Source organism: Manis javanica, chromosome 2, assembly GCF_040802235.1.
Source record: "Manis javanica isolate MJ-LG chromosome 2, MJ_LKY, whole genome shotgun sequence".
Classification (NCBI taxonomy): domain Eukaryota; kingdom Metazoa; phylum Chordata; class Mammalia; order Pholidota; family Manidae; genus Manis; species Manis javanica.
The window spans coordinates 165,379,854-165,404,903 of NC_133157.1; the positions used below are offsets into that span (position 1 = coordinate 165,379,854).

Genomic DNA, 25,050 nt, shown 5'->3' on the forward strand with positions numbered 1-25,050 from the left:
TATCAGTTTAGATTTCAAGCTGTAGGCAGATAGTACTTCCCTTATCAAAACAATATTTCTTTTCATCTCTGTTTACAAGTTGGCTAATTCTAACCTGAGTTTATCTCCCTTCTAAAAAGTATACTGAAAGCAGTAAGAGGCAGCAATACAGCAGCTGAATATTTCCTTCCATACAGGAAATGTGAGTTAAGTCAGCTCATGGCTGTCCTTCAAAATATTGGAAACAATAGTTTTACCAATAATTTTGCCTTGGCCTAGCAAATATCACCAACTTTTCAGCAGACTTATTGGGTTACATAAACAGGGCTTCTGGATAAAGAGAAGTCTAATAACAAAAGAGGGGGAATGTCCAACACAGGCAACCCAAGATGAATGGTTAGTGAGGTCAGAGGAAAACTAGGAGAGGGTGGTGGCATTGAAACCATAAGTAGCAAATGCTTTAAGGAGGGAGAGATGGACCTTGTCAAATGCTCACAACAGGTTGCAGAATGAGTTCTGAGAACTGAAGGTTGGGTTTAGCAAAGAGATAACCATGAATGACACTGATGAGAAATGCTTCTTATCAAAGTAGGTCCTTAGGCTCCTTGTTTCTCAGAGAATGGCCATCAATCCCATGGAAACTTTCTAAACAGTACCCTTAAAAATAGAAAAAAAAGAGACCTTGCCTTGTAGCATAATGGGGATGATTTGGACAAACAGCACTAACTAACAAGAGTAGTGAAAAATAGGTCAATCCTTAAACCTAATGGCATCATGTATTCAAAACATAACTTCAAAAATTCCATATATTTAAAATAAAACTATTGTTTACTGGAATTAAAAAAATACATGTGCCAATACTGAGAAAGAATATCAATTTCTAATTCTTAAAATTAGAAAATCATTAATGCAATCTACTTAAATATCACAAAAACCCAGTCAATACTCAGAAATACAAGTAATAGTGATAAGTAATGTTAATGATTTCATGAAGAAAACCAATAAGCAATCATGATCCTAAATTCTGATTTTCTAATATTCCTCTAAGTATGTCAAGAGTAATGTAATATTCACAATCAGTTTTTCACTTCAGTGAAATATGTAATTATCACCACTCAGTATTTGGAAAGGAAGAGGAAATATGTCACTACAAGAAGCCTAATCTAAGAACTGTAGGTAGGATTTCTTGTTGGCATTATATACATATATATAGCTATATATTACACTTATATAATTACAGAGTGAAAAAATTGTGACAGGCTTTGAACAGGACTTTAAATGAGTGTGGTTTTAGGCCTTAAGAGAGCTGCCCTGCTATATGCAAATAACTCACTTGGACTCTAGATTTTTGTAAAGGACAGACCAGTTTTCCAGGGGGAATTTCTAAACTCATTAGATACGTGAGATTCATTATAATTAGTTTTATTTAAAAACCACATAAAGGACTTGTTCACAGGCTATTTTACTCTCTTCTTCCTAGAAGATTAGCTAAGTTCATTTTTAAATCGAAGATTTACTCTAGATATTTAAATGTAGGGCATTTCCGCCTTTCAAATTTCAAAAAGGTATGCTTCAGTTTCCCTATGGAAAGCTCTGGCATCTTGTCCCTCTTTTGAAAGAAGAATTAATCCTGCTTTCCCTATTCTTCTTTGTCTTTCTCCTCTCATCAGCATTCCTCTTCATCCTTTTTTCAACCAAAAGAATAATTTGTCTCATTCCAGGCCATTCCATTAGGAAGTAAACAGAAACATTTCACCTTAATTAGAAATATCAAATAGCTATGGCATTAGTTCTCTGATAGTATAAAATTTTGATTCCTCACTGCATCAAAAAGATTTCTTAGGATTTAGGGTTCAATGAAAGGCAATGAACAAAAATGTCTTGGTGACACATTTGATATCCTTACTAATAGGTTTTTATTCATGATGGTGAATATAAAGCATATATTTGAATTAAAAGTAAACAATTTTCAAACATATTTTAAATTGCCTTATTAACATCAGAGGATTAATTTTAAAGCTCATCTTTAACATAGATATATTTTATACCTTATAATGAGAAAATCAACAAAATATGCCTATATGCAGAAAAAATGTAATTACAATATCAATTAATGCTAACTGGCCATTTTTTAAGTGCCCAGTGCAGGACTTAAACACATTTTTTTAATTAATCATGAACATCAATACTTTTAACATCTCTATTTGTAATTGAAGAAATTGAGGCAGAGAGATATAAATGACTTGCCTAAGGTACAAAGCTTATAAGGGACAAGGTTATACTCAACCCAGATCTGATTCTGACTCCCATGTTTTAATCATTATTGGACACTGCAGAAAAGTAAGTTGGAATTTGACTCTGTAAGCTTAGACTCCACTTTTTAGTGAGTCTTCTTCACCATGCTCCATATCTAAGGAAAAAATCTGGTATGTACTGCCATTAATGATAATATAACTCTAAAGGAATGTTCTGGAAGGCAAGGATACTATTCAAATTTATTTTTATTTTTAAGGTTTAGTACTTTTAGTTTAACTGTTTCCTAATTTTCTTAGGTTGGGAGGGAAAAGCAAAGACTAAACTAATAATGCTAACTATATCTGTGTAAGTGTGTGTGTTTATGAATGTGAAAATACAATTTACAAGAAAATGCAAGGTGCAATGTGTATTTATACAAATAGTAAATACACTGAAGGTCAATAGTTTCCACTGCAATTAACACCATTTCCCATTTGTTATGAATCAAGTTGAGTATATTTAAAAATTACTGCATTTTAATTGAGGAAAGCATGTTTATTTTAGAGACTTTAAAAATGTAGATGTTCATTTAGAAAACTTACCAAATATTTTTTTAATAAAAATAAAAATTATTTCTTGATATCCACAATATGTGTTATCTCCATCATATACATATATTTGTGCATATATATCATATATTAATATATACATATACGTACATATACTTTGTAAATATATATTTATATTGAGATGACATTAAAATTTTATATTTCTACATATTTTCAAAATGACATTAAAATTTTTTGGTTCATATTAGATGTGAAGTTTTAATTCTTATGTTAAAAATAATTTTTAGAGACATAGTTTTTAATAACTCCTAGGTGTAATCTAAGTCCTCATGAAGGTGTATGTCAAATGTTGAGAAAAAAAGTTTCAAAGTACTAGTTGTTTATATACCAACACAAAGAAAACAGTCAATGGCTCTTGATCCAGAGAAGCAAATTTCTGAAACATCTCTGATTCCTTAGACTAGTGGAGCAATGGACAATGGTTGTCTTTAGAAGTGACCTGAGCACTGATAATTGCAATTCTGGCAGTCCAATTATTCTTGATCAGTCAATAAGGATTAGCAACATCCTAGAAGCTCCAGGTGGTACCCAAGGCTCTGGAACAACAGTGGGCCAGCATTATCCAATTTCTGTGTGGGATCAGTATCTATAGCTACCAAATGTGGCACCAAAAATCAATGACCAGAAGAAACTAATCAGAGTCCATGCTTGTTCATGTAGGTAGATGTTGGACTTTTACCCCCGTGAACTGCAAAAAACCCAGTATTAGGCTCATTTGAGGGGCAGTTTCCACAAGAGGATGTTGGCTTATATGGTGATACAGCAAAGAGGAGCTTGAGCTCATTTTAATGTAAAAAACAAAAAAAATCATTCCATTATTCCCTGCTTAAATTAGCGAATAGTTCAGAAAAATTAACATATAATGCTCTCACTGGAACCATTAAAAAAAGACTTGTTAAATTCTGATATTAAAAAAATGTATGTTTAATCTACATTTCCTTATTTACAAGCATTAGAAAAAACAAACCAGATAAAGTGGAAGAATAACAACAGTGCAAGAAGAAACTATCTGCTTAAAGGTCCTGTAATGGTGAACCTTTTAGTGTGCCTTGGTAAATGATTGAAGACCATTGCGAACAGACAGACATAAGACACAGTTGGGCAGATTGATAAAGGCCAGAATCTACAAGACTAAGGATTTTGATTTTATCTTAGATGCGAGTGAAAGCCATTAAATGGCTTTGAGAAGATAGTTGAAATTATCAGATTCATGTGAGATAGTAGGCTTTTCAAGTAGAAGAGAGAAATGATAGTGGCTTAGACCAATGGTAGCAATGAATATGAAGAGAAATAGCTTAAATATATATGGATATATATATATATGGAGATAGATTCTAGAGGACTTACTGATGCAGCCTTTGCAGAAAGTGAAGTAAAATAAGACATCAAGGACCATCCCTAGGTTTTTGCTCTGAGTTAGTTTGTGGGTCATGGTGCCATGCATTGAGGAAGGAAAGATTTGCAGGATGGAACAGTTTGGAAGAAGAAATAATTGAAGTTTGCATTTTAGACATCTAAATTGTAGAGTTGTGAGCCAGTGTTTCCCAAACTTCCTCAATGGAAAGAATCATCTGGGGAATTTTTTACATACATAGATTATCAGTTTTCCTGCTAGAAATTCTGCTTCAGAAAGTCTGAATGGTGCACCAAATATTGGATTTTTTTCACACCCCATGGGTACTATGCTGCTATGAAAAAAGAAAAGAATGAAGATTTCTATCAACTGATATTAAGTGATTTCCAGCACACACTAAAGGCAAAGGTCAAAAGGGTATCTATAATATGCTACTTCTTATGTAAGAAAGAATAGACTATAAGAAAATACACATGTATCTATTCATCTGTGCGAAAAGAAATGTAGGAAGCATAAACCAGAAACTAGTTCAAATTAATTATCTAAAGTGAGCAGATAGGAAATGGGCAGAAAAAAAGAATGGGAATGGTGTATAAGGAGGTATCACTTGAGTATACCTTTTTGTACAGTTCCACCCAAAACTATGAAGATTTTTCACATATGCTAGTACATATATAATTAAAGTCAAGCAGGACTTGGAAATATCCAAATATGGAACCAAACAGTAACAAATGAACCTAATTTTAGTATAAACAAATAAAAAAAATCACACTGAAAGAGATGGAGAAGAACTAGCCTAAATAACTTTGGAAAACAGTATTTTAATATACTGTAATTTACCATACACTTAACCTACACTATAAGGCTAAAGACAAAAAAAGCACTGTACACAAATATTGAACTTGTTAGTAAGTACATTTAGTTTTCACAGGGTAGAGTTTAATGATTTTTAAATATTTTATGAGTATTCAAGAATTGAGCAAGTAAATAGATTGTAGATAATAAGAATTGGGTTTATAATTGTTAAGGAAAGGAGATACAAATAAGGAAGGATAGGGGAGACTAAAATAAACCCTCTGGTGTTGGATTGGAATCTAGTTATCAGTTTGAACTCATGTATCTATATGAATTCATGTATGTCTGTTTGTGTGTGTGTGTACCTACACACATAAATATAAAAAAATATTTGTACATGTGTAAGTGTTTGTATATATGTTCTCAGCTGTCTGCTGAAAGGGCAATGGGATAGCTTGGGTAGTAGTGAGTACACTTCATACCAAGATTCTGGTTTCTAAATACCATTATTTAATAAAAGGAACAAAAACTTCAGCGAGGAATGACTCATTCAAAGCTGGGACAGGAAAGTAAATAATGGGTCTGGAACATTTTGTAGAGCCAGATGATAAGGTAGTGTTCAAAAAACTGTATGGTCGTTTAGAAAAAACATGGAAGACAGCTTGAATGAGTATCAATGACCAAATCAGGAACAATTTGAGAAACAAAATAATGAATGATAATAATGGTTTTTAACTCATAAAATAAAAGAAATATCCATAAGTTCATGCTGATATATATGTATATAATATAGCATACAAATAAAAACATAAATGAAAGAGAAGGAACAGCTTTCCTTATAGTCATATTATAGATAGTAAAGTAGAAGGAAAAATGGAAATAAAAATGAATATTCATCAAACACTGTTTGTTGAATATTGTTGGATCCAGGAATTATTGATGGAAGATAAAATTAGGAAAATGAAACAAGAAGCAGAATATTTAAATAAAATCAAATAATTACAAAGGGAAAAATAGTAACTTTGCAGCTATCATCTTAACCAAGGCATCAAAGTTGGAGTCACTAGTAATGAGACAAATGGAATTCTTGTCTCTCCCGATACGGTGCACTGAAAAGGATGTAACATCACTACTGTGGTGTTCTTTTCAAGAAATGCATGACTTTAGTCTAATCATGAGAAAGAATCAGGAAACCCTAATTGAGAAACATCCTAAAAATTAACTGGTGAGGATTTTGCATTAGTTCAAGTCATGAAAGATGAAGAAAGACTGAGGAACCGCCTTAGATTGGAAAAGAATGAGGAGAAATGGCAAGTAAATGTAGTACGGGGTACTAAATTTAAACCAGGACCATGGGACAGTAGATAATATTTGAATATGAGTCTATAAATTAGTTACTAGTATCGGTCAATGTAAACTTTCTGGTTTCAATAATTGATAATATAAAATGTTGACATTTGGTGAAGCTGAGTAAAGGGTATATGGGAACTCACGCTGCCATGTTTAAAGTTTTTTGGTACACTAAAGTTGATAACATCGTTTTGCAAAAGCTGGACATTGTTGAGACTTTTTCCTTTCCTCATGAAAGAAAGCTCCTTATTTAGGAATATTACTAATTTAATGGAGGAGATAGCATTTACATAGGATAAATCCCAACTATTCATAAAGTATGGCACAGGAAACAATCAACTTTGAATAAGCGCATAGTAACTAACTACTCACTAGTTTTTTTTTAATGTATATGAATTTGTGAATAAAAGAAGGAATGATAGTTAGAAGATACTCTTTTCCCTCCAGGAGTTCAGTCATAAAGAAATGTTTCATTAAGCATATTGAAGTTATTTTTTCTAGTTGGTTATAAAAAACTCTTAAAGAAAAGTCAAACTCACTGATATGCACACAATCTTAAGAATACACTTTTTCATAACTTGTGTAATTCCAAATGCAGCAAGTGAAGATTAATCCATGGCAGGCTTTCCTTTATTTATATTTATACAACCATAAACTAATTTAAGAAAGCCACTTCATTCTCTTCACTTAAGTTACAAACATTAAGGGTTTTAATATTTAAATAAGTGTGAGAATACCCTTCTTTCCTAATTCTGTACTCTCATATTTAAAAAGAATGTCAAGATGTTAACTTCTTGGATGATCATCTTCCAGATTCAGTCAGAATGTGGTTCTTAACATCATGCCAAGTTCTGAAACTAATAAAAAGGGTTAAACATCTAGTGATTTCAACCCATTTATGTCAGTCTCAATATTTTTTGAAAAATAATTCCCATTGATTCCAGTATCTGCATTTTCAGGCTTTTTCCTACTAAAAACTAGAAAAAATTCATGGTGACAGTTCTGGAATCATCCACGAGGGGGCAAACATGCTTCATATAGAATAAGGGACAATAGCAGTAATAAATTAGTTAAATTGGAGAAAAAAATAAAATACATTCAACAGTGTTATTTGGCCCATATTAGAAAGAAAATTTTGCTACATATTTCTCTGAAGATAAGATGTTTGTTTAATTTCTATATTTTATTCCTATTTTCACTTCCTGAGAAAGTACATCTGAAAGTTGGAGCCAGGTTTAAGAGTCAGGCAAATGTCTCTTTAGATACAAGCAAAGCACTTAAAACATTCTAAGCTCTGCTATACTTATTTCTATTCTACAAACTTTAAAGTTAAAAAGTAGTTTTGTAAAGTGAATTTCTGAAAGACTTTATGAAAAATGCATATACCTTATTTCAGATGATCATTGATTTAAGGGCCAGAAAATTACATACAGGAATTCTATATGTAATACAGACAAAAACACAAAAATAAAAATATTACAGATGGGATTCAGCTGAAGCATGAATTCCTGTATAATAGAGTAAACTATGAGGTTCTAGTTATATATGCTTTTAACATACCATGGAGTCAGGATTTTCAGTTCTCATGATCTGATATTCATTTAAATTCAAGTGCAGTGCTAAAGGTTGAATTCCTCAGTTCCCTGCTTATCCTAGTTAGTGTCCGTGGTCCCTCATTATAATCGCTCTTGTGTGCAGACTCTGTGAAGTGTCTTGGCCCTCCACTCTCAGTTGTATTGAACTTGCAAAATGCCAATTTTAGTGAAATAGAACTTAATGCTAATTCAGCACCTGTGCCAAGCAGCTAAACATGACAGGAGGAAGATGAACAACTCTGATTATTGGTCTCATTTAAATTAATAATCATTACCCCTATGTGAACTCTTAGTACTTTTAAGTACTAGGTAATGATTTCATAACTTCTCTTTTACATCTCAAACATCTCTTCCTTTAAATTCTCAGATGCTTTTCTTTTCCTTAAGAATACAGACGAGATCAGAACAGAATCTCCATAAGCTCCAAACATTAAGTTTACCAGCCTACACTCGGTCTATCTGAAACCACATGCTCTGCTTTCCCTCCTTTGGCAGTAAAGTTTGTCCTCTGATCTAAGACCAAACTCTCTACTCTGCACTGGATCTCTCTCTCTCTTCTTACCTGACAAGGATTTCTCTTCAACTGTATCTCCTCTGTCCTGCATCATTAATTATTTGCTCTCTACTAGATGTTGCCCTCAGCATACAAAGATGCAATGCCTCCCATTTTAAAGTAAAGCAATCCTTCCCACAATCCCATATCCTGTTCAAATTGTGGCCTCATTGTGCTGTTGCTCTTCATACTAAAACTACTCAAAAAAGATAGCTCTAGTTAATATTTCTACTTTCTTTTCTGCCATTTACTGATTTTTGTCCCTACTGTTTCTGTCCCTACACAGAAACTATTCTTGTCAAAGTTGTTAGCTATCCATGTTGCCAAATCCTATACTAAATTGCCAGTTTTCATCTTACTCCATCTATTTATCATAGGACAAATAATCTCTCTCTCTTCCTTTTAACACCTTTCCATTTGGCTTCTGGAACAATTTTTATCTCCTTACTACTTATACCCTTTGCCAGATCCTCTACATACTGGAGCGTCCATGGCTTGGTCCTCCAACATCAACTATTTTCTGCCTACACTTACTTCCAAAGTAATTTCATCTGGTCTAAGACTTTAAATACTATGATGTGTCACAACATTTCATCTACAGCCATGACATTTCTTTTTCTCCTGAATTTCAGACTAGTATATCTAGTTGTCCACTTCACATCTCCACAAAGATCTGACAGGCATCACAAATTCAGCATGTCCAAAAGTAAACTCCTAATTCCTTAAAACTTTCTCTTGACCACTGCCTCAACAGTTGTGGGTAAAATTGCACTATTTCCAGAATCTCTCACCTGGCCTTAGTACATCTCCATATCAATAGGTGTTTCCAAGGAGTGGAGAGAGTAGTCCATACCCATATCAATAGGTGGATACAAGGTGGGTAGAAAGCAAGTGCACACCTAGACCAGAGAGGTTTTGTAGGACCTTTGCAGCCCAGTCATGAGAGATAGGGCGAGCAGGAGTAGATGACTGCTTGCAAGCAATAAATGATTTCTCCCACTTTATTTCTCCCTTTGACTGATTTTGGCTTCAAAGGTTTATTTGTCCTGGGTTAGGAACATATTTTCTTCCAGAGTTATAAGGCCCAAAATGATTTTTCAATGACCTGACTTTCCAAACTCAACTTCTAACAATTTTCCCCTTTGATCATTTCACTACAAACAAACTAAACTTCCAGTCTCTGGAAAACATAAGGAATAAGCCCACCTAACTGCATATGCCAAAGCTTTTTTTCCAATGTATTCATGTGGCTTGTTTCCACCCTTCTTTTAAATCTCTGTTCAAATTTCCCTTGCCCACCCCTTATAATTTTCTGCACCCTTGCATAGCACTATTCCTTCATGGCCCTTCCCACCAACAAATAAGCTCTATTTATGTATTTAGGTCCTCTCCTTCCACTGGAATATAAGATCCATGAAGAAGAGATTTACTTGTTCACTCATGTATCTACAGTGCCTAGAATAACAATAATTACTAGCCACTCCATCAATACCTGCTGAGTGAATGAATATCAGTTTGCTTGATGACCAAACACTTCATTGAAACTTATTTTTTAGTCAAATTTAAATTTCCTTTTTTTAGCCTAAACTAGATTTTAAGAATTGAATATTTCTCTTTCAGTAAAAAATGAAGAATTATAGGCACATAATTCTTTATAAATACTATTTAATAATATGTTCATTACAATAGAAAAGTTTTCATGAAAGTACACTTTTCTGCTGAAGGAATTTATTGGTTTCATCAGGTTCTTTAAAAGACCCAAGGTTAAAAAAATTAAAGATTATTGCCCATCTATATTATATTACTTCATGACTTCATAATGATGACTTTTTTAATTGACTATATTTTTGAGAATTACTTACACGACACTACTGAACAAATTATATGCTGCTTCTAAGCATTTCATGTAAACAAATACACATTTTGAAATCAAGTATAGGGTTCCAATTACAGAATACTACCTATATTATAGAGATCTGTTATTATATGTCATAGTATACTACATACTGTATTTTTACCAGTAAAAATAAGGCAAATTCTTAGCACTGTCTAAAGAAACAGTTTCTGTTTTGTTTGTAGTCACTTCTTCTTTCATAGCCCTATTTCTTTTATATCTGCTGATACTATTCAGTATTAAATACTAATAATCATATGAATGATTGTTTCTGGTACTCTTGTATCAGTGCTTTCATAGCAATCCAGGAATTCTTAGTTTATTTGTAATTACTTGACTGCAACTCTATTTCTATTACTATAACTTTACCATCCCTAAATGGTACTTGTACATATTTTACACTATATACTTTCTAAACTCATTGAAAGAACAGTGGTTTATTATAAAATTGTAAGATTTCTGTAGAGCATGATTGATCAACCTAAGCCACACACACAAATGTACTATTATTAAAGAAATTCTCTCCCTACCTTTTTGCATAAAATCAAAATTATGTAAAATAATATTGGTCATCATTCACTATGTGCCCAATTATTTCCTAGTGAACCAAGTTGCCAGCTTTAGGAAAACCCCTATGAAGTGAGGAAAGCAGGAGACCTGGCAGTCAGTGGGTGACAGATGCTGGGACCAAATCACCCTGACAGCTTCTCTCCATAATAAATCTGAGGAGCTAATCTCTGCAAAATTGTTAATAGCTGCTAATGAGATACTCCATACTCAGTTACCCCTCCTGATAATGTAGTTGCATTTAAATGAGCTCCTTCTGGAAGGACTCAGGAACCCAAAACAGTCGTTCTAGTGCTGACAGCTTCACACACACAGAGCCTCTGCCTCTGGTTTCAAATTGTCCCTGGGTGAGACTCATGATATCATTCATCCATTTGATCTCTAATTCCTGACTATCAGAAAGAAAGCATTACAGACTTCAAAGTGATGATCAAAGACTAGTTTTTTAAAAGGGTTGTGCAATGAAAAGTCATAGAGTAAAAAATTGATCTCTTTCACCTCATTCTAGGCTCTACTCGAACTAAATTATCTGGCATACTGGAGCATGTCAAGTTCCAAGAAGACAGATTCAAATCCTATATGTTGACATAAGACATTTCTTTTTTCTTTTTTCTTTTCTTTATAGTTTCCCTATGCCTCTTGCCATGGTATAGTATCTGAAACAGTTAAATCCTGACATTTAACCTCTTTAATTTTTATTTTTTCCATAGCACCATCAACACAGATTCTCTTCCATGAGCATAAAGCACTTGACAAAAGTATATTTGTAAGAGTACTTTTACAGATGAAGGAGCCTAAATTCTCATGAGAAACTGTCTATACCTCCAGTGAGTTTGGCTTCATAGAAAGGAAATTGGACCAGGAAGGAGAATAAAATATGTTCTGGGCCTGTCCCAAGTCACCACACTTGGTCTCTACTGCATCAGACAAGTTGAAGGAAAAGATCAAATATCTACTTCCACTCCTAAGGACAAGCCTGGGTAACAGCCACTGTTCTCCTTATTTCAGAAATGAGACAAAGTCAAGCTGTAAGAGGAAGGATCGCAGCCCAGGTCTGTTCAACTACAAAATACTTGACCTTCAGAGTGATCTCAGCCTTCTCATTCCCTTCACCTTCTTATGCTCCCTCCCCTTAACTTTATATGAATCTCTACATCAATCACCTGATGCCTAACAAATCCTTTAACTAAATTATAAATTATTAACCATAAGGTTTAGCATGTTCTCTCCTCAAAGGCATTTAGAACTTTAAAAGGAGAGAGAAGCCTGCCCAAGTGGGCAAGGGTAACTCTAGTCAAGCATGAGCTCCCCGTGAAGTCTGCACCAAGCAACTTCACATCATCTCATAACCTCACAATAATCTTCCATGGTTGAGATCCTAAGTTTCTTTTTACCATGGATCGCTTTGACAATCTGGATCATCTTATGTAACTCTTGATAAAATAACACTTTCAAATTAATAAAATATGTATAATTCCAAAGGAAACTAATTAAACCAATTTTAAAATGCAGTCATTAAAATATTTTAAAAATCATATTTGGGATATAGAAATGTAAGGGCATTTCACTTATTAAATGACAAGAGGTAAAAGTAATTCTATTACCTACTATACTTAAAAATAGTGATATTGGGGGAATGCATTAACAGGACTGATACTGTTATACTATGCACTGAACAATTAAATAAATGGATGGTGAATGGTGGAGGCCACATTTCTCACTTTTAGAGTAGGAATTCCCAGATAAGCAAAAGGAGGAAGATAAAACCATCTATGCATTAGTGGATTAAAGTTGGAGACATTGGTATGCACTCATTTTTAGCTCAATATATACAGTTACATATAGAAATATTTATAGATATATGTAACATATGGATTAGTATACACATATTTGTTTTGCTCTTTCATCCAAGACAGCTTAAACAAATGATACCCCACTAGCAACCAGCATGCTTAGAGCCCAGATATTGGTTTCTATTACCATTACATACAATAAAAGGAATCAGGAATCCTTAGAGAAATAGCTGATTTTAGGATTGGGGCACAAAATAAACAAGATGAGTCTTAAGTATCTTGTAATGCCAGAAATAAAAGGAGCCTAGGAGACAGCAGAAACAGCCCCCAATAGCCAAAGCTGGAACAATCTGAACAATAAAACAAAGTACTATTGGATTATAACCCCAAGTATAAAATAAATATCCATGAGTCTATACTGATATACATAAATAATTTAATAAATTCATATTTGGGGGATAATAGACAAATCTGTGCAGAAAAATTATAAATACTTTATGTACATACTCTGCCTTCAAGGAGGTGGAGCATAACTGTCTGTTCCTTACGTGTGGGCTTCACATGGTGACTTGTTCCAACAAGTACAGTACAGAAGGGGTGGATCTGAGACACTACTTTATTAAGGTGATCAAGAACAGCATCAACAGTCATAAATTACATTGATTGTATATACCCTTGATGTTATGAAAGTGGCATTTTGTCTCTGTGGTTGTCTGCCCAATATAACCTGTCTTATGAAAAAAATTTATCAGACATTACAATAGTGAGAGATACTACAAAATACTTGACAAATCCTCCTCAAAACTGTCAAGGTCATCACAAACAAGAAAAGTCTGAAAAAAAGCACAGCCCAGAGGATCCTAAGGGGACATGACAACTAAATATAATATGGTGTCTGGATGAAAGCCTGGAACAGAATTAAAGACATTAGGTAAATCCCAAGAACATCTGAATAAAGTATAGATTTAAGTTAATATGTAATATACCAATATTTGGGAACTCTGTATTATCTCTTTAATTTTTTCTGTATATCTAAAACCATTCTAAAAAAAAGTCTGTTAAATAAAAAAGTAATGATTTGATTATAATGACATGAAAGTAGTGATATTTTGAGGTATCTATAAAACTGCAATAGAACATTATCTCTAACCTGTACTGATGACAAAGTCACAGGTACTTCTATTATTATACTTTGTTTGTCTGCGTTTATATTTCAAGAAAGTGCTAAATGCTAAATTTCAGTTAGAGGTTTGTGAAACTAAAGACATAATATTCCTATCCAGACCCCACATACCCTTTGATAAAGATTAAGAACCCCCTGTTCTATAGTGATATTAATGGCCTAATTTTGTGAAAGTGGGGCACAGAGGGATGAATTAGGTGTCCCAGATTTTAAAAAGCATACATTTTAGGTCCAAGAATTCTTACTGATTTTTGTTACAACTCTGTTTACTACATTACCTCCCAATTTTGGAATTAATAAACAGGGTATAGGAATTCTTCGTGCATCAGATGTGCTTCCTTGGCCTTGTGCAATTCACTGTTTAGACTGCTGGACATATTCACAGGGTAAAGCTGGCCTGGGCCTAGTGATGAGCAATTGCAAAAGCAAGTTGAATGAGGCAGCTCCACTCACACAGAACCCTAGTGTCAAAAAGCCTCTCTACTTGGGAATGGCTCAACAGTGGGAAAGGAAACCCGTAAATAGAGCAAATCTTTGGTTCTTTTATCCCTTAAACCCTCAGCAGGCTGAGCAGTTCAGCAGAGAGGGAGAAAAGGAGGAAAAAGTTCAGAGAGGTAGGGAAAGAGGGAAGGAGAAAATTGTGAGGTCAGGGGTCAGGGAGGGGTTTCTGTGTATATGTGCATTATTCCTAAAGCCAATTCTGATAAATCTTTTGTGGAAAAAAAAGAGTTACAGCCATCTGTTAATGTGGATTTTGCTTCTTGGTTTCCAAATGTTATAGCTGTCACCAGAGCAGCCAGCCCAATTGACGGCAGGGGTGCTAGAGGGAACATCTGTCTAGTAAGTGCACCACAAGAGCAACACAATCCTGGAGCGACCCCTCTCTGTTTCGTTGAGTGCTTTCTCTGGTCGATCCTACTTCTCCACTCCTTTGGGAGTTTCCAGTCCCTTTACCTTAGGCTGGAGGGCCAGATGTCCCAGCTTTCATAATTGAGTGGTTTGGCTGTGTGTGTACATGTGTGGCTTCGTGTGTACTGAGGAAAGTGGAGCACACTACAACAGGCTTAGAAAGATTGACAATTTAAAACATTTTCTACATGTTTGACTGTTCAGTTTAAAATAAAATGCCAATCTCAAATTCAGCTAAATGAACAATATGATAAGGAAAATGAAGAGGGTGGGAAACCCACACAGTCGAATGGGGCTGTCCATGCAGCGGACGTGACAGGGGAGCGCTTGGAGGAAAGGTGCTATGCAGACAAAGCCTCTCCGTCTCTTCTCTCTCGATCCACAATCCGGCGACGCTTCCTCTGTAAAAGCATTAATGGAAAATAAACCTAAAACCCAGAGGAGTAGCAATTGTCGGGTGCAGTTTCCAGGCGCCCTTCCCCACGGCGGAGAGGTGCCTCTCCCCCCGCGGCTGGCAAGGAATGTGGTGATCCGGTCCGGGGCGGGGGATGACTTCATGAGGCCGGAGCCGGGCGGCGGGAGCAGCTGCTGCAGCTGGCAGGTGGGTTGGGGGCCGGCGGAGCTGACCGGGCACACGGCCCCTCGCGGCGGCACTGCGGCCCCAGGGCGCCGCCCGGGACAGGTGCTGACTCGATCCGGAGAAGGTAAGCAGCCCAGCTATTATTAGCCGTGGCCACACTGCGCGGTGCTTTCCGCTCGGTTAAGAATGGGGTTTCCCATACAGAGGGAAGAAAGGGAATATCCTTGCTGCATTCTGCGAAGGGAAAAGCAGCAACAACTGGAATTGAAATGTTCATCAGCCAAGTGTGAGATTGGAGGAGCGGTGTTACTGGGCAAACAAAGACGGTTAGCCTCTATACTCTTAAAGGTAACCTACCATTTCATTACCAGATTCGCTTAGACATTGACGAGTATTCAAAATGTGAAATAATTTTGAGTTGCACGTTTAACGTTCTACCTTCAACCTTCACTTGGTCATTTTCTGGTTTTGGAGCAGCAGGTCCTTGGCAGCAACCTCGGAAAGTAATCAGAAATCTTTCCTCTTTTCCTACCTTCCTCTGTCCTCTCCCTTCCCAGTTTTCAGAATGGGTCTGTGTGCAATCCAATGTAAAACACCTACTTCAGTACTGAATCTTTAGAAAAAGTCCCAAATTAGAGGAGAAATTTCTGTTATCTTCTGGAGTTCAGCTTGGGTTGAGCAGACTTGTCTCCATTCTCCATTTATCATCTTCTCTGTCAATCATTTCATTGATTTTTTTTTGTTGTTGCAGGTGTGGGGAGGGAAGGAGGGTGCTGTGCCTGTTCACAGGTCAACTCTTGTCAGCTTCTATCCACCACCTCTGTTCATGACTGATGTTGTCAAGGACCCAGAAAGGGCATTGCGCTACACCAGTTTTCATATTCTCTCTATGTACTATTATGTGTATCCTTCTCCCAAATACATGGCATGGAAAACCCTGCGTTTAGCCCAGTACCAACGTGGTTTCCAATAACTCCCTTCACTGTAGTTACTGGGGCTTATCAAAAGGTTTTGAGGATGCAGAACTTATTGGGATGTGAGAAAAAGGGCCATATCTACATATTTTGTTTCCGGTGCCTAGGCATAGGTAGAAGTAGAAATGTGAATGTCAGTCTGTCCTGTTTTTCTTGAAGCATTTTTTAGTCCATCTGGATTGTGAGACATCTACCTGGGTAGGGCTTTTAGAGCCAATCCATCCCAAAAAGGAAGCAGTGCGATTGTCCTAGGATTCCCCAGTAAACTCACAAGAGTATCTGGAGAGGCTCTCCCCGCAGGCAGCCAGAAAGCCAGTGGATCTGGCCAGTCTAAGGCTCAGGTTATTTGAGCATCTTCAAATTTATATGTAGTCTCCCCATTTAGGGTTTCTGAACACCTGTCCTAGGACTTCCCCATGAACCCCTTGCTGCTGAGCCAGGTGCCTATTCCCGTTGCCACCTAGGGATGTACATTTGAATGTTCTGAAATGGTTAAGATGGCTGTAATGATGATTGCAAATGTGCCTTATCATCAACAGAATTGTTGCAGTAAGGCAGATTGTAGGGTATCTGTGTCCCAGTATTCTATTTAAAAGGGTATCTGTTTTCTTTACATTTGAAATTAGAGGGACAGTCTGATGCAACATGTAATTTTATTGTAGCAAATTAATAGGGGGTCAGTGAAAAAGAGGGGCAGGATTTATAGCTAAAAAATTTACCTCTGCTAATTTTCCTTTTTAAATACTACTTTTAGACAGAGATACTGGTTCTGTGAAATCAGGTTAATTCTACTATATATATATATCATTAGTGCTTTTCTGATTAAAAATTCTCTTTTTATAAAATACACTTGAGAAAAATTTGAGTTGGTTTCTTTGTCTCCACCTTCAGTATTTAAGGCAGAGGGAGTAGAGGGTGGGCAAATCCTGCTCCAAGTGGTTCACTCCAGAACTGTTCCCCTGGATCATGGAAACCTCAGCTCTGTTTTTTGTTTTCATCCTATTTTTTGTTGTTGATATAATTATGTGTTGAGTGTGGTTTGGATTTGAAATACTAAATTTTCAAGATTCTAGTATTTTATCTCAGTCATACCAAGTGGAAGAGGAAACAAAGAACAAGAACAACAAAGCCCTTATTCTACCACCTTTCTTTCCTAATCTTAAAATATTTAATTATATAAATAATGATTCTGAATAAGTGATAACAAATATTAAGATAATTCATTTTTAAGATATTAGCTCAAGGCATATGAAGTAGAGATGAGTGCAATTGATCTTAAGTACAAAAAAATTTTTGTAATTTTGAGGCATCTTTATGTTAAACAGCAGTGCATGAGAATATCCTAATGATGGTTAGAAATTGAAAGTGTCCACTACTTGGTTTCTGAAGAAAAACTGAATTAATTGGTAAGAAATAGGTCAGAATTAGGGGGCTGGTGCTGCTTAAGTGGGCCTCATACCTGCTAGTGATTTTACAGGTAGATAACCCACTAAGTTATGGACCTGAATTGGAGAAGCCTTTTTGGGAATAAAGAAAACAAATTAGAAAACTTAATTTTTCATTTCAGTGGAGCTGAGGAAGATAATTAAATCTAAGGGATTTCTGAATTTGGATTGTTAAGTTTACACAAAGAAACTTTTCTGAGGAAAGTTTTTAAATTCAGAGCCCTACAAAGAAATATATGTATGATTTCATGACTGCATCTAATTTATGACTTTCCTTTTTTTAAACATTTCCTAGGGAAAGAAAATTAATTGCCTATTGTTCAAGAAGTTGAGGAGTGAAAAATAGAAAGATGTGCACTATTAGATGCTAAATGAACTACAGGCATTTTTGTAGGTTTGACAAGAGAGAATTAAAGTCAATCTCTTGCTTTCCAATCACATAAAAAAATTTATTATGATGGATGGTCAGTGTTATCAGTAACTTAGAGAGTACAAATTTGAGAGTCACATAACAAAAGACATTTTCTGGTGCTGCATTACTGCCACTAGTTACAATAGAAATATCCTTATCTTGATATTATGGAAAATGGGGATGGGGGGAGTGAGAATAATGAGGCTGAAGAAGAAATGCATTTCTATTCAACCAGTGCTTTCACTAAGAATGGGTAGGAAAAGTGCTATTTTGAAAGTTGTCAGTGACCTCATAATTGCCAGATTTCTGTAATATTTCACCCTGTTCATTATAACTTATTTTCAAGTTCTCTTTTATGTTCTGTTTTTATTATATACTTGTGTTTAAAAATATTATTAAAAAGTAATATGTATCAGACACAGATCTCTCTTCATCTAATTTCTCACTAATCCCCTTAAAGTACCACATGTCTAGCCTAGATCCAGTGGTCTGTATTTATAGTTTGTGCCCCAAGACCACATGCCTATATGTCTTCATTTGTTCCTTTGACTCACTGTGCTACATGGTGAAACCTTGTTCACATCAGACATTACTTCTTCCATGAAGCCTTCCCCATACCTATATTCCTTCTCACATTAGATGGGTGTTCTCCATTGTCTAAATTCTTATGACACTTTGTCTCAGTCTATCCTTTTGTGTGACCGTACTTCGGGGGTTCTTCTAAAATAGCTTATGAGAGCATGGCCTGTGATTGACAAATTTTTGTTATCTGCAACTCATAGTACCTAGTGCCTAGGTATGTATAAATCTTCCTCGACTTACCATGGGGTTATGTCCTGTTAAACCCAACATAAATTGAAAATATCATAAGTTGAAAATGCATTTAATACACTTAACCTACCAAACATCATAACTTTGCCTACCTAAAATATGGTCAGAACACTTACATTAGCCCAGGTTAGGCACCCAACACAAAGCCTATTTTATAACGAAGTGTTGAATAGCTCATGTGATTTACTGAATACTGTCCTGAAAGTGAAGAACAGAATGGTTGTATGGATACAGAAGAGTTGTAAATTTATCAGCTGTTTAACCTCACAACTGCTGCAGCTCACTGCCACTACCCAGCGTCATGACAGAATGGAGTACTGCACTTCAGTAGGTCGGGAAATATCAACATTCAGAATCTGAAGTATGGTTTCTACTGAATGTGTATTGCTTTTGCACCATCCTGAAGTCAGAACATCTCCAATTTAATCATGCTCAGTTAGGGACCATCTGCATATGCATAGTACATACTCAGCAATTTGATTTTAGTGAAGATATTATTATTTCCCAGAAGTATTTATCTACCTGCTCTTCTCTGTTAGTGAATGAAGCCCTCAATATATTTGCAAGTCCTAGTTTTGGTTTTAAAAAATATTTATATAATAATAAATAAAGTGACAGTATATTCAAGTAATTAGATTGAACAAACATTATTGTGAATTTACATGCCATTAAATGTTTATTAGCTCCTCCATATTAAAAGCATGGTAAGCACAACAAAACAAAACTTTAAACATGATACTGTACCTGCTTTCAGTATGCTTGCATTCTATTGAAAAAAACTAAGGAGGAGAAGGTATGTTACATATATGAGCACTTGTCTACTTTCAAAGTCTGCTCGTCAGTATTTCATATGTGGTATCTAATTTCAGTTCTATTATAAGAAAATTTTACATTGAGGAAATGGGGTCTAATATCTCCTTTGATGATTCAATAGGTTATGCATCCACTCCCCAAGTACATACACAAACACACACACAGAATTTTGCATACAATGTTTTTAGTATTTAAGGACCCCGGAAAGCTCTCCTTCACAAATAGTTTAAGAACATGTATTGTGGACTCACTGTGACAGTATGTATGCCCTTTACTAGCCCAGACATTTCTGGTACTTGAAATGAAATTCTCCTTCTATTGTTCTTCCTGCTTCAAGACCTAAAACAAGAATTATTCACTAGAGTTGGCACGAAGGCAGCCGAGATGACTTGGAAGCAAATGCCAGTGAGAAGAGTGATTCAAGAACCTTGATTCATAGAAAAGGAATCCCAGAAGGAGCTCTGAATGTTACACATTCCGAATGATTTATGTAGGGCTTTCCAATCATTTTTACAAAAAGAAACAGTTCTAGACTTGCCAGCAGTTGAGTGATGTAGTCTGTTCTGGAATATATTCAGTTTTCTTAGGATGGATGAATGTCGGCCTCAAAGTTAGTATTTCTTTCTGGTAATGCTGTCTGAAGTAATATTAATATATTTGCTTTTGCCAAGTTAAGGGAGAAATGACAACTTATGTTTATCCCTCCAAGGTTCTAAAACAATGGCAAGTATTCAAATGCATTGAAATTCTTAGCTGATATGTGAGGACACAGGTGCTAGATAATGATAGCATGGTTTTTGCTGATGATGCTAGTATTCAAAGAAGGTATGACAATAACATTAATCTAGAAAAAACAGAGATGGAGAGATGGAGAGATAGAAAACTCTCAAGGGGACAACTTAAGCTGTTGCTTTCTTTACACTTACAAATATGATTATAATTGTATAAGCTCCTAAAATAAGTGCCATTTTATAGAAACCTCAAAATATGCCTAATATGAGGTGACTGTGTTATATTTTATAGATTTTTATTTTTTAATTGTGGCAAAATATATATAACATATAATTTACCATTTCAACATTTTTTTAGTGTACAATTCACTGGCATTAAATATATTCACAATGTTAAGTAACCATCACCACAATCCATTTAAAAACTTTCTCATCATCCCTTGTAGAAACTGTACTCATTAAAAAAAATGACCCCTCATTCTCCCCTCCCCTCATTCTTCCTTCCTTTCAACCTCTGGTAAACTCTATTCTGCTTTCTTGTCTATGAATTTGCCTATTCTAGACACTTCATATGAGAAGAATTATATAATATTTGTCCTTTGTGTCTGGCTTCTTTCTCTTAGCATAATGTTTTCAAAATTCATCCATGTTATAGCATGTATCAGAATTTCATTCCTTTTTTTAGGCTGAGTGATACTCCATTGTCTACATGTATCACATGTAGTAATTTTTAGTTACGAAACACTTTCAGTACTTTGCCTTTCTGTTATATTAACAATATCTAGATATAACACTACCATATTACCTTTAGTAGATGCCTAATGTGTATAATGAGTATGCCATAATTTTTATGAATCAAAACCTACTAATAAACATTTATTAAGTTCAAATTATTTTATATCAAGCTGTGTGTTAATGGACATAGAGGTACATGTGTTTATATCTTGCTGTTTTTAGTTTTGATGGAAGAATTCTTGGGGTGATATGACGTGGTATTGTTCAGTCTGAGATTATACACAAGCATAATTTGAATATCATTGACTATAAAATCATAAACTTCAACAGATAGTATTTCTGTATTTCTCTGTAACCATTTTTACTATCTTAAAAATGAATGCAAGTAATAATGGGAATCTATTTAACATGATTTGAGCAAGGAAATAGTCTCACTTTTTTCACTTCTAGTTCATGGAGGAAAAATACTGCACATAAGTATCAAAAGATTTCAAGTCTCTCAGTCGCACATTTCATCATTTCAAAATATTATGGTGTACATCACAGATATCCATCAAATCTTATAGCAAAAATGTAGAAAACTAGAAATATCTATAGCTAGTTAAAAAAAAACCCTCTAGCATTGGTTCATTTGTATCCAGCCTAAAAATTTGGTCTGTTTTTTAGTTCAAATTTATATACCCATATTTTGGTAAATCTCTTATTTTGTTGGTTTTTCTTTTTCTTAGTTTCACTTAAATATGTCATTTTTAATTATCCTGGAACAGGGTAATTGAAGCCCAGTGATGAGAATGTCTTATTTAAGCTAAAGTACAGAATACTAGCATATATGAAGTATAAACAGAATTGGCATGACTTAAATACCCTCCACAGAGGAAGATTGTCTTGATTTACACTGTCCAAGACAGGAGAAACAGAGACTTGTTTTATGTCTGCTTTTTAATGAGCCCTTCAACAGACAGCAGTGAAGACAAAAGTAAATAATAGGAGAAATGATTATTAATAGGTCCTTCCTCCTACTTATCCAAAGAAAAGGCATACCTAAATACTGTTGGGAAAATGCTGGGGATTGCATCATGGTTTATTTGAATGAGACATTAACATGATAAAATAGCAAGGATGAAGCAACACATTTATAACATATTTTTGTAAAGCTACTTAAAACTGAAGGGTTGCAAGCACATGGACAGACACACGCTAGACATTTCCCAACAGTATTTAGGTATGCCTTTTCTTTGGATAAGTAGGAGGAAGGACCTATTAATAATCATTTCTCCTATTATTTACTTTTGTCTTCACTGCTGTCTGTTGAAGGGCTCATTAAAAAGCAGACATAAAACAAGTAAGTGTTTTGACCTTTACTTGAATAAGCAACAAGCCCACATCTTAATCAGTGCAGTGCAGCAGCTGTGAGACCGAGGATAGAGGCGTCAGTTTTTTGGTCATTGCAATAGTAATGGTACCACAACCTGCTTTTTTTCCTTCTGTCGTGTATTTGCAGTATCTGACTGAATAAAAGTAAGAGAAGTCAGTAATACCTTTAATGCCATTTCTTACACTCCTCTCCATGATCTTTCACACTCAGGTTCTCTGATAATTGAAATGTAGTGAAAAACAGCCTGGGTGTTAACACCCTCGATCCATTCACAAAACTTAATCCTGCTAGAACTTGAAGAAATAATGTTGAATCTGAATTGGTTAATACCCAACGGAGTCACTGAGAATAAACGGTCAGATTTACCAAATCCAAATTCAGATTTAAAGATCATCAAATTTTAAAGATTGAAAAGATTTAAAGATTTTTTAATTTGGTGTATATGGTAATATGTGGAAACTTTAGAAAAGTACAATTATATGTATGGCTTTTTACTTATAAGGTAAGCTCACTGGAGAACAGTGCATTTTTAGAAGGATTCATTCTGAAAAGACTGCATTAACACTTTTCTTCACCACTACCTTTAAAAATAAATTGTGACAGATCATTGTTTATCCAAGTTAATCTCTCATCTCAAAGAAGTGACTTGTTCTTGGGGCAACTGCTGTCATTTGATTTCTGCTTTCCTGCAGTGGATCAAGCTGAAATGAAATGGGGCTGACATTCTTAACTATTGTGACAAACCCATATTTACTAGAATTACCTAATGATCAGCACAAAGGGTTTTACTATAAACAGATAAGGCCTACTGAGACTGTCCATTGATAAAAGTTAGTTGAGATGGGGCTGATGAGCCTATAAAAGAGAAATCTAAATTACATTTCTTACATCACCATATGAGAGAGCAACCTAGGATCTGAAAGCAAAGCAAGAGACGATAGCATGAGGTATGCTTTTTTACAAATGTCTGGATTTCTAGGGTGCCTATCAGTATCATATAGTATGGTAAACAGTTAATAAATGCAAACTGTTGTTTTAAAACAGTAAAATATCAAGAGCATAAAAAATTACTGCAACTCAAAAGGTTAGTTTGGTATTTGGCTTTACAAAATATTTGTTGAACAACAAAATGATTCAATACCATTTAGTTTTGAAAGCTGCTCTCCAAATACAAAATAATTGGTATTCTGCACAACTTCATTGTGATTATTTTTGTAGTTGTGCTAAAGATAAATTATGGATGAGACAACCTTCTCACCTATTTCTTGCCAAACCATATTCTCTTGCCTCTCAGGTTTTGGAAAGGTGGGAATTAGAATTGATGCATGTTAAAGTTGGAGTTATATTTACTAAGCAGTTCAATACACTGAGCCAAATACAGTCCCATTTACCCAGGACAGGAAAACATGACATTACCCTCTTTCTTCAACTATAACGAATTTAGACTTTTAGAAAATTCAAAATGCAGGATACAGATTTTAATAATAAAATATTAGTCAGTGTTCTCTTATCTCCATGATTTTTTCAGTCTTCTTTATCATAAAGAGCACAATCATAGGAAAAATAAAGTCTCAATTGAAAACTTTTTCCACCTGCATACAGGTTTGAGATAGTGGACCTGTAACATCTTCACAAGACTTCATGAAGTCACTATTTCACCACAAAAATCAAATGTGTTACTAAAATAGTCTGACACTACACAGTTCATGGAATAAGGAGAGAAAGATTGGTATCTTGGTTATCATTAGAAAAAAAATCACGAAGGCACAATATTTAAGTGTTCAAATTTCCCCTTAATAAACAAAATGGAAAATGAAATAAAATGGCAGTACGTGTTATGAAAGCAGAGCAATTGGGTCAATCTCAAAATGTTTGACTAAAATTAGTTGTTTTTGTTTAAATTGATAATAATTTTATTCCTAGAGCTCTCTAGCAACTTTTGGTCATTTTTAAAATCATTCAAGAAGTTCTAAACATTATCTTCAAAGTATGCTGGCCACTGGACTTCCCCTTTCCTTTTTCTGCCTGTTTTTATTTTTTATTTTTTTTGGAGGTGGGGGAGGTTTTACTATCACTTACATCCAAATCATGTCTTTCAGGAAGTGCATTTGAACTCTGAATCCCAACTAGTTTGAATCCCACCTCTACCATTTACTAGCTGTGTGATTTAGGGTAAGTTACTTAACCTCTGTGAGTTTTGTGATGGTTAAAACAAGAAAATTACAGGGCTGTTGTGAAGATTAAAAAAGATAACATATAAGAGAACTTAGTGGAATGTCTGAAACATCAGAATGATTAATAAATGTTTTCAATTTTTA

The 25,050-nt window shown here is 34.9% G+C and overlaps 1 protein-coding gene across 7 annotated transcripts in view; it reads left to right on the plus strand.

Moving 5' to 3' along the window:
- Positions 1-15,063: 15,063 nt before the first annotated feature.
- PKIA (cAMP-dependent protein kinase inhibitor alpha) overlaps positions 15,064-25,050 on the plus strand; it is a 90,107-nt gene continuing 80,120 nt past the window's right edge. For 2 of the 7 annotated variants that reach the window (XR_012128275.1, XR_012128276.1), the window contains exons 1-3: positions 15,138-15,540; positions 15,621-15,764; positions 24,832-24,904. Coding sequence is in view for 1 of the 7 variants with exons in the window: in XM_073229740.1 (XP_073085841.1) it covers positions 15,180-15,540 (361 nt within the window). In the remaining 6 variants the exon portion in view is untranslated. Of the gene's footprint in view, positions 15,541-15,620; positions 15,765-24,831; positions 24,905-25,050 lie in introns of all 7 variants that reach the window. The other 5 variants (XR_012128278.1, XR_012128277.1, XR_012128274.1 and 2 more) reach the window with 5 other exon arrangements.